At 41.7% G+C, this 17,742-nt stretch overlaps 2 protein-coding genes across 2 annotated transcripts in view; both read right to left on the minus strand.

Moving 5' to 3' along the window:
- The window catches only part of psmb7 (proteasome 20S subunit beta 7), a 6,974-nt gene extending 4,877 nt beyond the window's left edge, over window positions 1-2,097 (minus strand). The window contains exons 1-2 of the mRNA XM_079288801.1: window positions 2,023-2,097; window positions 663-756 (exon numbers count right to left, since the gene is read on the minus strand). Of these exons, the coding sequence (XP_079144927.1) occupies window positions 663-756; window positions 2,023-2,084 (156 nt within the window). The 5' untranslated portion in view covers window positions 2,085-2,097. The remainder of the gene's footprint in view (window positions 1-662; window positions 757-2,022) is intronic.
- A 3,036-nt stretch (window positions 2,098-5,133) lies between these two features.
- On the minus strand, window positions 5,134-13,085 carry nr5a1b (nuclear receptor subfamily 5, group A, member 1b; the record flags this gene model as incomplete). The annotated part of the gene is made up of 6 exons (XM_079289284.1): window positions 5,134-5,387; window positions 6,125-6,272; window positions 8,153-8,272; window positions 9,857-10,476; window positions 12,733-12,874; window positions 12,984-13,085. The coding sequence occupies 6 exons, from the start codon at window positions 13,083-13,085 to the stop codon at window positions 5,134-5,136; spliced, it is 1,386 nt and encodes a 461-aa protein (XP_079145410.1).
- Between the last annotated feature and the right edge of the window lie 4,657 nt (window positions 13,086-17,742).

Below are 17,742 nucleotides of genomic sequence, written 5' to 3' on the forward strand. Positions count from 1 at the left end.
ATTCAATCCCTTGCTTCCTTCACCTCTCACATATTTTCCTACATGTTAACCTGTACGAGGGCGCGTTAGAACGTGCTTTGATTAACCAGAATGGCCAACCAATATTAGACGCCGACCCAACGTCTTCAAAAATAACAGAATGTTTTTCTGATTATCTGAAAGCTAACAGGGCTCAAGGATGTGGTTGGCCCGAGGCTTAACAGTAAAATGTTAAAATGCTCCATGTTATGATAGAAATGGGACATAATTATTAAAGCGGCTAGTTTATCTGTGCATGCTGCTGTAAGAACTATAGGAGATATATCCAGTTATTCTGTAAAAGTCAAATTACCTTTTCCACTGCACACATTTGGACTGGCTAGGGCATGAAAAGCTCGGGTGAAGTTAACATCAACAAACGGCACTGCAGCACCATCGTCAGATGGATATTTGCTGCACAGACTGTGCCTCTCAGTTCGTGTCATGTGGATTATTGTGACAGACTTATAAAAGTGTTTTCTGGATGCGTGACAAATGAAATCACCTCCTCTTATAGTACTGTGTGTTCATGCTAGGCAAAGAGAACATACAATGAACTTGATTTACTTCAGTGTGCTAGAATATTGTAGGTTTGAATTCTCATTCATTCTGATTTTTGAAGCGACCTGCTATCTGTCACTCACCTTGAAGACAACACCACAGATGGTAGTTCCTGTTTTCCGAGCAGCAGGCAAGCTGCATCCCACTTTGTTCGCTTCACTTTCCAAAACTGCATTTCTGAAAATAAATGTAATGTTATATCTGTGTCAGTGTAAAGCAAACGCTGGCAGCCTAATAATAAATGTTAATAATAACCTGAGGCTACAATTTTATACATGACTAAATGTTGAGCAGTGAGGCCACGACCGCTTATCAACTCCCTGACACGGGAATGTTCTAGATCTCCACCAAACGGTAGGTTTGTTTTGGAGCCGAACTTACTCATATTTTTGGCAATATATATGTTGTGACATTTTTGTTTCACATACACAAATATGTGTCGTTTGGTTTTATGATGTCTGCAGTTCACGGCACAAAAACAGAATTATATTATAAATCTTAGCATTCTAGCCACATTTCACATTCATAAATAAAATACAACTTTCAGTACACACAAACTACTCAGCACTGTCAAAAGAAAAAACTAAGTCTTAAATAAATGTTAATTGTATGACTGTCTGGGGTGCTGAACATGTTGAGCTATATTTCTGCCTGAACCCTTGAGGTGTCTATTATTGTTTCTTACAGCATCATTGTTCCATTTCGTGTGGTTATGGTACAGGCTCTGACTACAATCAGGCCAAAACACAATGACAAGTCACATAAACAGGATTTCAACAACAGATCCGTCACTATTGAACAATCTCACGGTTAGCTTCTGACATGTCTAAATTAAATCTATATATATCAATGAACACTGTTAGATTATTTTACTGGAACTAGTGGGATTATAACGACTTTCATAATTTCACCATCTGGGGTTCACTAACAGCACCGTTGTTCAGTACAAACACACCTTTATAACCTGAGCATTGCACTGACATGGACAGCATTAACATTACATACACAGACACACAGTAACGTTAGCGCCAGGAGCGTTAAGTCTCCAGTATTTGCTTTATAAACGGACGTTAGCTGACGTCAGTTTAACGTTGCCGTACACGGCTAACGTTGTCTAACGTTACGCAGATATCGGACTGAATATCGTGGTTAAGAAACGTTCCACTGTGATATTTGTATTTCTTGTAAGACCCAGGTTATATACTTGAACAACCATAACACGTGTAACGTTAGCTTGATAGGTGAACATTAACGTTACAACTAGCGTGTGGGAAATGCCTGAGTCATTGTATGGAAGCCAAGTTACATGAGTTAGCATCACTGAGAAACCCGCATCAAAAACACGTCTATTCTACTCGACGTCTTAATAAAAGGAGTAACAGCTGATTAAACGCAGTACTGTAGTTATTCTGATCTGATTTACATCCATTGAAAAGCGCTTACCTCTTGCAGTTTCCGAAACTGAAACCTCCGACCGGTGACTGCCTTACTACTAATGTCGCCATCTTGGTGAATTGAGGATTGTGTTTCCCGGAAGTAGAGGAAGTGGCTCTCTGGTCGTCTTCTTCTCTTCTTCGGGGGTTTACCAGCAGCTGTCATCCGTTATGTTGCATTGCTGGCCCCCTCTGGAACTAGTGTGACATCTAGATTGTGGATCCTTTTTTACCAGACCAGCGTCTCTCGACAAGTCAAACTGCCATATTATTCATTTTCCATATTATAGTTTTTTGTTCTTTCCTTCTGATTTAGATCTATGTTTACCTCTATATATCTCTTTTTAACAGCCTCCTTTGCCATCTTGTCCGCCTCTTTGTTGCTCTGAATGGACCATAGAGGCAAAGGCAAGAGGGAGAACGGAATGTAGAAAAATAGTCATTGGTTTAAATAAACCATTACCCAATCTCATGATTATTTTTGAAGAAAATATGTTTCTATTCTTTGGAAAAAATCCATCATTGAAATTCTGATCAAATTTGTTTCAACAGTGACACCTGCAGCGCCGAGTGTGATTCTCGACCCTTTAAGTCAACGCTAAAGGAAACAAGCATCCTTCAGACTCAAAAACACCCATGAAGCTGAGATCAAAAGGTTTTGGATTTGAAATCCATTGAGCATATGTGATATGACTGGTGTTGTGAGAATTAACAAGCCCGAACAGAGGACATTCATTTAAGACAGTGTGCAAATATGCAGAATACTTATCAACTAAAACAAATTACTTCTCGAGTTAATTCTCGTTTTACAAAAAAATATTTCATATGCCCCTTTTTATTGAATGTGAAAATATAAAAGTATAGATGATAAACATAATATTAATTTCATCAATGCATAACAGAAATAAGTAGTTCCGTAGTTCTTTTGTCGTGCAACAAGAGAATAGTAAGACTTGAAATCATATAAAGTAATTTGTAAAAGTATATACAGACATGCACAATGTTCAGAGGATTATTTTTGCTGCATGGAGAGCTACAGGGAAGTGAGAACATTTTGATTTGCTTGTCATTTGTGTGAACCAACTCTTCAATAAAGCTGGAGGTCTTCTAAAAGACAGTTTGTGTTTTGTTCTATTCTTTAAGCATTTAGAAACAACCTTCTTTTTATTATATTATTATTATGTAATAACATAAATACATGAATTCACCAGCATAGCACAAGGATGATGTTAAAATGTAACCCCAAAGCAAACGCAAAGTATTAGTATTAGAGTATTAGATAAATAGTATTAGATAAATATGAACTTGGCTGTATTGAGGCAATAAACTCTATGAACTAACTATAATTCACTGATGACCTGTACCCTCTACTCAGTTTCCTACAAGTCACAGATAAGCATAGTCAGACATTTAAAAAAGTATATTTATGCAGTAAATTCTCTTACTTAATTGACTTCAATAAGTGTGGGACTACTTTTTTGGCTAATTTTATTTTTTATTTATTGTAAGAAGTTAGTCTGTCCTGATAAATCAGATTGTGTTTCGTCCCAACAGAAGGTCTCTTCTTGGCCTGTAACACTGTGTATTTTTAATCATGCTGCCATGTTTTGTCCTGAAACAGGACGGATGCCAACTTGATGCCAGCTGGATGTCAAGGTCGACCAGGAAATGGGATCCCATGAGGTGGACGGGATCAGATAGTGGGCCTCCACAATAAGATGAGTGCATTATGTTGATTAAGCCTTTTATTAAAGCAGAGTGGCCTAAACAGGTGGTTGAAGGTGTAATCGGTGGGATCTCAGTGACCAATAACAAAGGTTTAATGTGCCCTGACTTTAAACAGCAGAAAGTGTGTGTCTGTTTTCTCATCATACACTCCCATCATGTTCCAGTACATTATCCTCAATAACTGGCTTCATGTATCACAGTATGTATATTCCTCAGGAACGTGTTATGTGTTGTGATGACTAGAGTTTGTGTTTATGCTGCACATATCGACCTCAGCATGAGGGACCTCTTCATCGCTGCAGAACTCAAGTTGTGTAGCCGGCATTGTCCTCCATTTAAAGTTCTATACCAGACACCGAAGGTTTTAATAACACACCACATGTCAGGCTAAAGTTTTACATGTAGACATGTAATGCAATGTAATTGTGCCCTCGTGAAAACATTTAGTTTTCAAATGTCAATAATATCAATTCAATATAAGCAGAATTTTATCATGGGTTGGAAAAAGCAGAAACAGAGGGCACTGTATAATGGCACACTTATAATTAATATCTTTATATCAACAATGGATCCCATGAGTGGTGGCCAGAAACACGCACGAATCCAAATTAAAGCTGCAAGCAGTGACGATCCGGCCCGAGTGGCAGCCGTGGTGTGTTGTATGCTCACATGGCTGTGACTTTTCAGGAATATCGGACATTACATTGCTGCCGTCGGTACTCGGGCCCCAATGAATGATAATGTTGCTCTGTGTCTGCTTAATGTCTAAATAGGAAAGTGTTTGCTTACAAGTTTACCATACCAACATAAGTGGTGACGATATGTCAGTTTTGGTTAAGAGGGATGTTATAGCGAGACAAAGACTTTTAAGACACAACTTTTGGTTCCAGATGTAATTGAACAGGCTGGTCTCTAAATATTACTGTACATACATTGATACCAGCTGGTGATAGTATTCGGAAAGTCACTGTGTAATTATGCACAGTGCTCGGTTCCGCCCCCAGATCTGACCCAGCGACACAGAGACGAATGGACTACAACTGATGCACTGCTTTGGCTTTGTATTTCTCTTATGCTGAAGACTAGCAGTCCTCAAGTCTTGGTGCTTTATCAAGCCAGACACATTCCCAGCTTATCTCAAGATGACATTAAGCTTTTATCAACTTCAAACAGGCCCATTTGCCAAACTGCCAGATTGCTCCTTCAAGCTCATTTGACATTTCACTGGATAAAAGTCTCATTTACAATATTATTTCATTGTATATATAAATGCGTAAATTCAGTTTTAAAGCAGAGAACAACATCAGGGATAATTTCATTGTATTAGACATTGAGCACAGCTTAATGCCTCCGTATGCTGATGTGTGCAGACATTCACCGAGTCCCTGAGCCTTCATGCCCAGCTGCGCTTGGCACGGAGCATCTCAATGAGCAGGTTGTTGCACAGCACCTCACCACTCAGGTGTTTGCCGTACAGGTAGTCTTCAGCGAGGGCGCTGAGAGAGCGTAGCTCGGACAGACAAAGCAGCAGATGAGCAAAGCGGCCGAGAAGGTGAGAAGAGGTGCACAGCGTGTACTCCAGCAGGGCTCCTTCAGCCTGCTCCTGCACGCTCTCTATGAACTGATGGTCCTCAAGCTGCTTTACATCTGGTCAGTGGGGCGGGAAGGGAAAGCAACAGCCAATGAATGTGCATAGAGCAAAGCTTGTCAAACATCATGGAGTGGAGAGAACTGTAGAAGGTTAATACTTATTCTTCCTTCTCTAACTGGGATCATAGACAGTTAACTTGATAATAAAACCCCTGGAACCACATCAAGTTCCCGTTCAGTTCTCAAGATAGCTGTTTTTTTAAGCTATTTGTTGAAACATATAGCATGTTGTTACACCTTGGTATCACATTGTCAGTGACTCTGTGCACAAGTTTACTACAGCAAATTCCCTCTCCATGGTTCCTGGGACATCAGAAGGGAATACCCCTAGAGGAGGGACTTTTTAGACACCAGGAGCTCTGGCTGAGGAACAACATTTAGACCTTGGTTGGTTCCACTCGTCGAAATGCAGGTACAGTTCCTTAAATGATTCCGGTCTTACTGGACTTCCTAGTTTGTTACTCGTTATTATAACACAACATTCTCACGGTTGCTCAATATACTACGTCACTTGCTCAGACCGAATGCATAGGCGTTTACAGTCAACGTATGCTGTGGTTTTTCAGAAATTCACAATGACGACATTCTTTAATAGTGACTGGGCTGGAAAGGTACCTCGGTTAAAAACACACTTATGAAATAATTCACCAAGAATCCGTCAAATCAGTGTGGCACTTCAGGACTTTTTAGCCCATATGAAGCTTTATAGATAGAAAGCAACTGCTGTCACGAACCTGGATTAAAGAGGATGATGAACTTGATGCAGGCAAACTCTTGGCGGTCCACCTTTATGATGTGGAGCTTCTCAACCAGCTCCTGTCCTTTCTGGACTAGGCTGGCCACAGTGAGACCAGCATGGGAGGCTACATCAGACAGCTCCATCTGGCCCAAAGAGCACACGTGCTGACATCAGGAACGGATGTCTCTCTGTACTGCACAGCTTTATTTTCATGTGTCATACCTCCTTTCTAACACATTGTTTGGGGGGGGGGGGGGGCTGGCAAGTAAATGTGTAAGGCTTTGTTTTGCGACTCTTAAATTTACACACCAATTTAGACTCCAAAGCTCAAATCTGCCCACAAAGTATTGGCCCTGTTTCTTGTTTTTGACAAAACACAGGACAAGTCAGGAGGATTGTGTTGGAGAATGTGTGGTCCCATGAATGCTAATCATTCCCAAATCTTCTGGTCATGTAGAAAGATCAATGCGAGGTACGCACTACACGAGAGTCAAACCGGTTTGGGCCTGATTGCCCCCTTCCGCCAATGGTCAGCATAGCCCAGAGGTTCTAGAGATTATCTTGCTAGATTTTCATGTGGCGTTAGGTAAATTAAGAGTACTTTTTGCATCCTGGGTAGTCCATCATGGCTGCACCAATATCAAATCACAGAATTCACAATCCGATATCCCAGCGGTTCCCAAACGTTTTAGGCCACGCACCCCCTTCTACATCCCGACCGGGTTCACGCACCCCCAACCCCCCCCCCCCCCCCACACACACACACCTTAAAAAAAAAAAGCAACAGAGCCGCATAAAAATCGGACGAATGAGAGAACAGTTTGCTCGCGCGTGGCGTTTGTTTACAAGATAAAAAACACAAAAACTCTTCCTGCACCGTGCCTTCCAAAAGGTAACGGACGTAACGTTACGAAGGTAACGGACGATTGGCCAGATTGGCCACATCTGTAGGCTCGTCTACTTGCAGAGAGTAAAACTCACTCTTCTTCACGCGACCGACCAATGTAGCCAGGATGTCTTCGGACAAAGCATCGATGCGCGCGACAGTGTTGTTGGACACCGGGATCACGTCCAACTTTTTCGCTTCTCTCTCTCCAATCATACATTCCACCATCTCTTTAACATTGTTCCCTCTCCACCACCGCCTCTCCTTCTCCCTATTACGCGGTCAGAATACTACCACAACACGCCGCCTGTCTCCGGCAGAAATGCGCTCATCCACACACGGGAACAACACAGAGTTGTAATATATACCTCCATAACACCCCGCCACTCTCGGCTCATACCTCCCCAGCAACGAGGCACATCACCCGGTCACAATACCTCCAGAATGTCCCCCGGGTGAAATCCGGGACTTGGTTTTATGGTTCCGAGTGGCGGCGCTCACCCGTTGGCGCCGGGACGCGAGGTCTCCAGCCGCCCCCGCCGTGAGGCACCCGATCGTCAGGTCTGTCAGCCCTCGGAACAGGCCGCGGGGCAATAACTTGTGGGTGGCGGGGTAGAGGCGAGGCAGATCACAGAAAAATAATAAAGACTAGAGTACAGCAAAGATATGTTGATGAGAAGCGTATTTGTACGTCAAACACAAACGTAATCAGGGAGAAAATACGTTCGTGGTAAAACGTAATTGAGAATGCATTTTAGTTTTGGGGGAACGTAATTTTTAGGAGACAGGACTGCGCCGCCATTACATTTTTCCTCTCGCGCACCCCCTAGAGGCAGCTCGCGCACCCCCAGGGGTGCGCGCACCCCACTTTGGGAATCCCTGATCTAACCATTGACACTCATTCATACACAAGCAATTACGGGAGACATTTTGGGTTAAGTGTCTTGCCCAAGGAAATGTCAACATGGACTAGCGGAGCCGGGGATTGAACTGCCAATCCATTGATAAATGATGTACGTAAAGACAGTAGACAGGAGAAATGTAAACCCCACATGGCCTCAGTGCTTTGTAGCTATGTGTTTACTCGCTTTACTTGTTTGTGAAATATCTATTGTTACAAATAAAAGTGCCATTTACCTCCTGCCCAGTGACCAGGAGCAGGCTGCCTTCTTTGCCATACAGGACCTGTCTGGAGATGATGTCCAGGAGCAACAGGTCACTCCAGCAGCTGTGCAGCAACTTCATCTGGTCATTCACCTTGGAGCAGGAAGAAGGCGTTAAAACCATTCCAGTACAGGTTTTATCTAGCTCATCTTCAAAAGAACAGGATCCATTTCTGTTGTTGTCCCCCTGTCAGAGACATTTTCTGTCACGGGGCATGATGGAGGTCTCAAACACAGACCAGACCAGAAGTAGAGTGAAGTGGAATTTCATGAAACCAGAACAGGAAACTTACAGGAACATAGGGAATTCACAGACGAGACAAGAGACATCGTTTAAAGTTTAGGGCCACTGACCAAGCGTCGGTATTTGACAATTTTGGGACTCAGAATGTGTTGGTCCAGGTGCTCTGTGTTTTGTATATCAGCAGTTGATATAAACCTGAGTGATTTAGGGTTAGGGTTCACAACACTCTCTCGCACAAACACACAGAGAAGTTGTTTTCCACCATGCCATCTGGCAATTTAGTGAGACTGATTTTCAGCCCATATTACAACTAATGTACCATACTCTCTCTCTCTCTGTCTCTCCTATGACAGTAAGCGGATGTGCTTTAAAGTAACCGTTTGGAGTTCTTGATCTCTAGTAGCGCCATGGAGGAATGTTTTCAGAGTTTTGGTTGTATTGTACACCTTCATGGGGACAGGCATGCACAAGCAAGCGGGTAGCGTAATACACCATCTGGCCGCATCCATAGTTTTTCAAAGCCATGAACAGAGCAGAGGGCCATTCCAGAGACGGACCGGCTGTAGAAACTCAAATTAAGCGGGCTCGTCTCCTAGCAGCGGGGAGTGAGGCAGAGGGACTGTTAGAGCCAGCGCCTCCACTGGCCCCCAGCCCGCTGTTGGCTCATTTTCTATAGCCACTGTAGCATGAAAGCATAGAGGAATTAGCAAGTTAGACAGCCAACTGTTAATTGAGTAAAATGTAACAACTTAATGCTTTGTCCATAAACTCTTCTCACAGGTAGGAAAGATGATGATCCCAAATAGCATCCAATCACAAGGACGCATCGAGTACTAGCCAATCACAGCACGGTCGACACTGCTTCAGTCTTTTGAAGTGGGCGTGGTTTCATCTGAAGTTGGTTTGTAAAAAGATAAGACGCAGTCCTGCCAATGGTTTCAGGCTAGTGAACTAATCTGCAGGAGGCAATAATTCTTCAACAAAGCAATGTTCCAACAAAGACTGGAAAACGACTTCAAGTAAGGAATCATGCAAAAGTTTTCTGAAGATGTAATTTAAGATGTTTGTTAGACCTCAAAGATAAATACAATGAGTTTTGGTTGTAAGCACTGAATGTGAGCAGAACAAAACTCTCTTGGGCCCCTTTAACTGTCGACCCATTAACTTCATTCAGAACAAGGACAGAAGCGGCTCCAGGGGGGGAACCTTTAACTCAACCTGCTCAAGACACATACGTAAACATACCAGCTTACAAGTTGGATATAATTCAACAGGAAATGTAATATGAAAGTATGCCACTATTGTGCCAACATATTTGGACTATTATTCCTATCAGATGATATATCATTGTGCTTGCTGAGATCGTTTCGTGCAGCTACAATGCTATGAAGATATTCATCGCGGCAACAAACATGAGCTGTCAGAAGATCTCACCGTAAGTTGTTTGAAGAAGATGGATGTGCGAGCCCACTCCACGATGGCGAACAGCGTCTGGTCAGCCATGAGGCACATCAGGCCGAAGGTGCTGGGGTTCCCGTGTTTCTCCCAGTTCGTGTGCTCCTGCAGGAGACGAGCAGTGATCTTATTCTGCAGCTGGAGCTCGTCTGGATCACAGCGCATGAACTCCATCACTAGCTGTGGCATCCTTGGACCGCGTGGAGAGAGAGGTCTTGAGTACAGCTCGTCTGAGTCGATTCCTGCAGCAGCGTTGTTGACGTGCTCTGACTTGATGGTCCAGTTTGAGGAGGAACACTGGTACTGGTTTACACCGGGTGAGTCGGATGGCAGGAGTGAACACAGTGATGGAGGCTGGTAGCTGATACGGTCGTTCTGTGCGGTGGGTAGTGGGGTGCAGTGAAGGATGGGAACTGGATGAAGGCCACCAGTAAAGGTCAAGTCTCTTTGCTGGGTCGAGGAGCCCAGCGGTGGGCCGCTGTCTATTCTGAATCCGCTAGCTTGAATCAGAGCCTTTCTCTGCTGCTTGAGGGCACGATCACGCTTGTACATGGGGCCGAACTTGTTCCTGCCACCTCGTATTCGATCTGCACGAACAGCTGATGAGATGAGATTTGTTTAGAGCAGTTTGATTGATGATGTTCACAAACGGACAGATTACCCCTTAGATTGCTCATTCATGAGGGTGAAACAACACTATGATTGACATTATTCATATTCCTCATCTTTAGGACCAACTGGAAAAAAAACAAGAAGAAGATGGACTTCTCAGCAAGTCAACATAAAACAAAAACCACTGTAAATTCCTTACACAATAACTGGGGATGCTCTGCATTGTGCTAACTTATGCTTCCTCTCTTCTCGCTTGACCCGGAAATTGTTAAATGAATATATCACACCTGCACTTTCTTGTCACATTATGCCACAGTGTGAATTGAATTAATAGTAAATATAGAAGTTGTCATGAACACTGTTATGCTCATCTGATTATAAGGTACAGCGGTATAACAATGGACAGCTGATGCTTTAGAATGACGGCTCCAAGGCAAGAATGACTCATTGTGTTGAATGCATGTGGCCTCGTCTCCTCTCTCCTTGCGTCTCTTTCTGGCCTTCTCCTCGAGCGTCTCCTGTGAGCGTGACTAAGACGTGAATCAGCATAAAATGAAAGTGCCCCGACCCTCACACATCGAATTACACAGACTTTGTACTAGGGAGCAGGCAGGGTAAAGTCTGAATTGTTATTGCTGCTGGGGAGCAAGGTTGCACCAAATATCTATGACATAGTTACTTGTGTGTTAAATTTCCTGGGAAAAGTCCATCCGACGATATGTCATATCATCAGATCATAAACAATTAACAGGCAAAAACACTTAACACTTGCACAAAAATATTTACCGTGTCATTTATTTCTAGGTCCCTCATAAATTAAAATGTGTTATTTTATTGGTAGCTCCAATATGCAAAGTATTCATTCTGTAATTTGTGGGTTTTAATCTGAAATGTTACTGCAGGTTTATACACAATTACCCTCGAAGTCTGTTTCTAGTCACGTAGGAGAGAGCGAGTAAAATATGATTCATAGAAAATCAATAAAGCTCCTGTTATTCAACCATCTTTCCACTCAGGGAAACATAAAAATAGACCTTAAAACATAAAACTTTATATTTGTCCTATTGTCAACACATATATATTCTCACTGGATATAATTTAACTAATATATATCACCATCACACTTCCCCAGTTGATTACCTACATTAAGACAATTGTTTTTTGTATTGCAAGTTTTCTGTAAATGTATGTCAGAATATGGAAAATAGTCATTGCCTGATTAAATATGTACTAATTTGCTTAAATTTCCAGAACAGAAATCTGAACATTGGACAAAGCCAGGTTCGAAATTCTTGTTTCATTTCGTTTATATATGAGAATCAAAGGTTTTTACAAAAGGAATTTTGGAAAGATCTTTGTATCATAAATCAGAAAATACTATCAACAGCCATGAAAAATCTATCTTCTCCATGTTTTTAGGAATACAATGTTCATCTCTAATCATTGATGAACAAACCGCTCTGTGAGAAACTATCAGAATGTAGGAATGAAAGTGGAAAGTTTGGTGTATGTAAGAGCTACTGAAGTGAGAAAAACTGTTTTAGAGAAAACTGTCTTTAAACATATGTTTATTAAAAGTCCTTACACGTTGAAGACATACAGGCGAATAACGTAAATGTCGAAAGTGACCGGTGTTGCCCGCCTTTAATGAATGTAACTATTGCCAACACAGAACATCGCAGCTGAACGCAGGAGCAAACCACAACTGTGATGCTAATAATAATAACGCATGAACCCACAGCGGCTTTCATTGCGGGTCTGTTACACTAAAGACTGACTCGTTCCGAAGCGCGTGACCCGTGAGCGTGTTAGATGTGAACAGGTGGATGTTGTATGAAGTTGAATGCATTAAACTCTACTTTAAATTACAATTATTACCACCATTATTATTGGTGTTGTTGTTACAGGTAATTGGCATCGAAGTCACCGCACATCCATTAAATGTATAGTTGGGATGCGACAATACTTTAAATTACTACAAAACATTTTTTTTTAAATAGTAATAATTTGAAGACATTTTCTTGGACCAATATGGACAACAAGAAGAGCGTAAATAAATCCTCTGTTATGTGATAGAGGGTTATACTTTTGGTTCTGAATATATTCCCATTTCGTCAGTCTAGGCCGCGGGAAGCAGGTCGCAGTTGGAATATGCCTGTGGCGTTATGAAAGGTTATGTACAATACAAGGATTCCCCTTCATTGATTTCCTAACACATGTGGATGAAGAGCCGCCCTCCTTACCTTCCAGCCTCATGCCGACATGGAGACACTTTTGGAATCTGCAGAACGGACACCGCTTCCTTTGACTTACATCGATCCTGCAGTCCCGGTTCTCTGCGCAGATGTACTTCTTGTTGTTCTGGACCGTCCTTTTGAAAAAACCCTGCGAGGGTTGAAGAAGAGAAAGGGGTCCACTTGAGGAAGGCGGTTCTGTTTACAACGAGAACTGATAGGCATTTACAACAATACAGCTCCAGCAGAAGTAAATGTACCTTGCAGCTCTCACAGGTGAGCAGACCGTAGTGGTAACCAGAGACTTTGTCTCCACACACTGGACACAGCTCCTCCAGACACACACCATGTCTGAACTCCATCCTGAAAAACAGCGAGCGCTCATCACACGGATTACACCATGAAGAGTGTTTGTGAGACATAAAACAAACATCTGATCATATGGAATCCATCCTCTCCTGACTGACCTACCTGTTGACTCAGTGTTCGGCCTGGTTCAGTACTGTAACTGTTAGTGGACTGAAATCAAAGCTGGTGTGAATATTCTTCCAGCTGCGTACTTGCAGATGTGAAGTGGAGTGATGTGACCGTCACGGGAGGGACTCTCCATGGTCCTGATCCCATTGGCTCATCTAGCCAATGAGCACGTCTCATCATTGCCTCACCTGTTTGTGTGTTTATACAACATGTCTTCATAGCTTCTTTTTTTTCGATTAAGAGTTTTATTGTGCGTTTTCTGAGATCGCACAAAACAGACATTCAATAATGTAATTCAAAGGACAGCAATACATAAAGAAAACGACAGACAGACAGATAAACGGCCTGAAGCTGCAACGATTCGTCGACCAGTCGATCAGATGATTAACAGAAAATCATTTTAATTCCTTCAAAGTAGTTTTCATGCAGTAATAGCACAAAAATCAGTTTCCCAGCCTCTCTAATATGAAGATTTCCTGCTTTTCACAGTTTTTATGTCATATTAGTCTGAATAGCTTTGGGATTTGGCCTGACAACGCACGTTATGATAGACATCACGTTACACTTTGAGACACTGGGATGGACTGGTTTTTAGTTGCAGCCCTATTCTACAATCCTGCTCATATATAAGGTGGTCTGACAATAAGCCAGGGTAATGTATTGCTACAGACCATTCAAAGCAAAGTAAATCAATTAATACAAATATAAAAATAAAGAGCAGACAAGTCCAATTTTATTTTAAAGTTGGTGGGTACAAATCACGAAGAGGGCTTTAGTTCTTCAGGTATTACCAGAGGTACAACAAAAAAGAACCATGTTTTTACATCATTTCAATGATGATGCAAATATATTGAAATACAAATACAGAAAAAAAGTCATGAGGGGACCTCAAAGCAATATGAATATTCAAATGTGTATTTATTAGATAAGATACTTACATATATAAATATGATGGTATGTGGGCAGTTCAGGTCTGAGAGATATCAAAAATAAAATTTGAACTCCATTATACCTCTAGCTCAGGATTTAAAAATGCATCTTGCAATGTAGTGTTAGATCCACTATTATAGTGTTACCACTTTTATACAGATTTTTGAAATTCTTTTTAGTTTTTAAGTTTATTCTTATACTCTCCAATCATTCTATGTGTAATGTTCTATAACTTTGAAGATAAGAAGTATAACAAATACATGAATAAATAAATACAAATAAAATTGAATAAGATACAAACACCATTCTTACACATCTTTATTTATATCTCAAGCAGGACTGACTTCATACTGAGACACATTTTGGTTTGCACGTATAACCTTAACACCATAATGCACAATCCTGTTAATATTATCAACATCTCTTTTCAGGACAAACTGGGCTATCAGAACAAATAGCATTGTACCATTGTTATTCATTAAAATAATAGTATCCAATACCAGGTCGGCCTATTTACACGATCCAGCTATCTGAATCAGTATAGGCTGATATCCATCACCATCAGCTTTTTGTGCATCTCTAATCTTTCAACAACAAAATGACATGTACCTGTACCCAAGCATACATTCGATTGAATCTAGTGGGACCGGAGGCCATTGAACGTGAACAGTCTTTTGTGTAAGTGGAAGAAGTGAGGGAGCCCAGCGAGGGAAGGAAACGTCCTTGTTCTCACGGAATCTGAAGACAATCCTTAAGAGAAGGTGTGCAACCCTCAAACCAATGTTACTATGGAAAGACACATGTTCATCAAACAATTAGAAGGCTGGTGAGACGATTGAACCAAATGTCATTGAAGTGTCGAAGCAAAAGGCTGCACTTTGGGGATTCTAGATCTCTGTGAGGAGCTTATTAGAGACAGACTCATCTGTGGCATTGATAATGACAATTCGACAAGTGCTACTGCGTGATAGTAATTTGACATTTGCTAAGGCTGTCTCTACCTGTCCAATTCATGACACGATCGCAAGAAAACACTGGCTTCTCCACAGCACTCTGTCACAAATGTTGCAGTCCATGCGAGGTTCATGACAAAACAAAAGCATTCCGACAGATAAATACTGGGACACAGTGTGTTGCCAGCTAAAACAACTGTAAAGGGAATCATTCAGCTAAGAGGGACACATGCCCAGCCTTTGGTCAACAGTGCCATTCCATGTAAAAGATGGAATCACTAAAAAAAGGGCTGCAGAGTCCTAGGAGGAGTTCACCAGCTAGAACGTGACAAAGCTGATACAGAAGAAACATTCTATGTTGACGGCTTGACATAGCAAATGACTGTTGATTCAACTGACGCACAGAAAAGAGAAAATAATGAAGCTTTTGTCACTGCGCAAGTTGACGTGTCAAAAACGACATTTGAGCAAATAAAGAACAAGGAACAAATAAGAGCCTTATGCCACAAAGCCTGTGGCATAAGGAGGCAGCACAATCACAACTGTGGTCAAGATGCAGTACCACCGAGGGACAGCCATACACATGGTTATCTCACTGTATATCATCCAAGAGCATGTTCCGCCACTGCTCGAGTGCACTGCACGCAGGCAAATGGGGGTTCATTCAGTAAGACATTCACCAGTTAAGCCCCACTGACGGTAACCTGTCCCATTAAACCAGATTACAGCAATCTCTTCACTGATAGCCTTGAAAAGCTGCTTATAACCATGACACTCGAGCAGGATGTGAGACCCGTTGTTTGTCCTGTGCATCATATTCCCGTTGCTATGAAAGAGCTGGACAGGATGCAGGAACTGGGTGTCATCCCTTCTGTCTCTGCCAAGAGATTGGGTGCCACCAACAAAAAGGACAAACAAGAACCCAGGATGTACATTAATCCAAGAGACCTGAACACTGCTTTGAAAGGACCACATCACACTATGAGTAGAAGAAGTGGCCGCACACACATCAAGCCATTGGTACTCAACTCTGCCAGTGACGAGTTCCAGCCATCAGTGAAATACCAGAGCCAGCAAACGTCCCAGCTCTACAAAGATTTCTGGTGAAGCTCACTTGCCTGCACTGGTATGACTTGATATGAATAGCAGCAAAATGCGTATGAAGCACTTCTACTCATTATCTTGAGTTGCTGCCCCAAATAGCAAAGATCTACATCATACCAGGGTGGGGTGAATGCCATGTCATGCCATTGTGGCTCAGACATGAGCTGACGTGGAATGGTGGCGAGGATACGTTTGGATCTTTTATCCTCCCGTGCAGCTTTCTCCAGGCGACCTGCACTGCTGCTTTTGTTACTTGGCCTTTATAGTGCGATCATTAAATGTAAGAACTCACCATTATATTGGAAAACAAAGATCAGAGATGTATTTAGTTCAGTCAGTATATTGACATGCAGGGAAGACCATAGTATTAAAACATGACTGTACGATAACAGCTTTTGTGAATTGGCTATACAATGTGGTATGACATGCAAGAAATCAAACTTTTATTTCTTGGCTTCAGAAATGCAGCCATTTACTGTTCACTTACCGAGCCTTGGTTTTCCTGATCCTCAGGGGCCCCACACGCTTCCAGGTTCACTATGTTACAATTAGTCTGTGGTTATCAGATTATAGCACATTTCTTTGGGAATATTCACCACTTAAGTGGTTGTGGCTACAGGACACATATAATACCTTCTATAAACACATGTTTCTAGAGTGAAGTCATGGTCCCCAGAGGATGTAGCAGTCCTATCAGATGAACTCCAATAACTCTTCAGCGACAGCATCTGCCATGTTCCAGGTGTGTTTTTTACTGCTTTTTAACTGTATGTTATTCCTATCGCTGCCACTTGGAGTTGCAGAATATTTCAATGAAATGTCCTCCATTTAAACTTTGCTCACTTTCTCTCACGAGTGTTACAACGGAGTCATGTTGGTGCGAGTCATGTCCTGTAGTTTATTGGTTATTGTGCAATCATTTGTAATCTTAAACATAGGTATGTGGACATATACTTTTAATACAATTGTAATTTAAATTGTTTCTTTAGCTGAGCTACTTCATCTGGTCACATGAAATACCCCCTGAGGTACACAAACCCCTGCTTGTGAACTACAGATTTAATGCACAGGTTGCCATAAAATATGCTGAACACATTTATGGTCCTCAGGTGATGAACCCATTTGTTTTATTGATCCTGCAATCTTATTCTAATCTAGTGCCACCTTCATGAAAGATGTAGTAACCTCACCTTTGGCAAGACTCTAATCTTCAGAATCTGTCAGCTTTGACAGTCTTTCTTAATCTTGGGTCCACTGAACTCAACACTACTCAAACAGAAACCACCGTTGGTTCTCCCTTCCCTAGCTGCAACATTAAATCATGTAATCAAAAACTATTCCACACCGAAACAGTCGACCCACATCCAATGGGAAGAGTTGGTCATCAACAGTAAACAGGCCGTTCAGTTCAGTATTTCTATATCCAGTAGATGGAGCTGTTGTATTAAACAATAAACACAACGTTCCAGTTGTAGTATTATTTATTTATTGACATAGTATTATCCCAGAGGCTGCTATGATTGTAGTTTTAAACATAGCTTATGAGGCATTTTTG

Source organism: Melanostigma gelatinosum (assembly GCF_949748355.1).
Source record: "Melanostigma gelatinosum genome assembly, chromosome: 18".
Lineage (NCBI taxonomy): Eukaryota > Metazoa > Chordata > Actinopteri > Perciformes > Zoarcidae > Melanostigma > Melanostigma gelatinosum.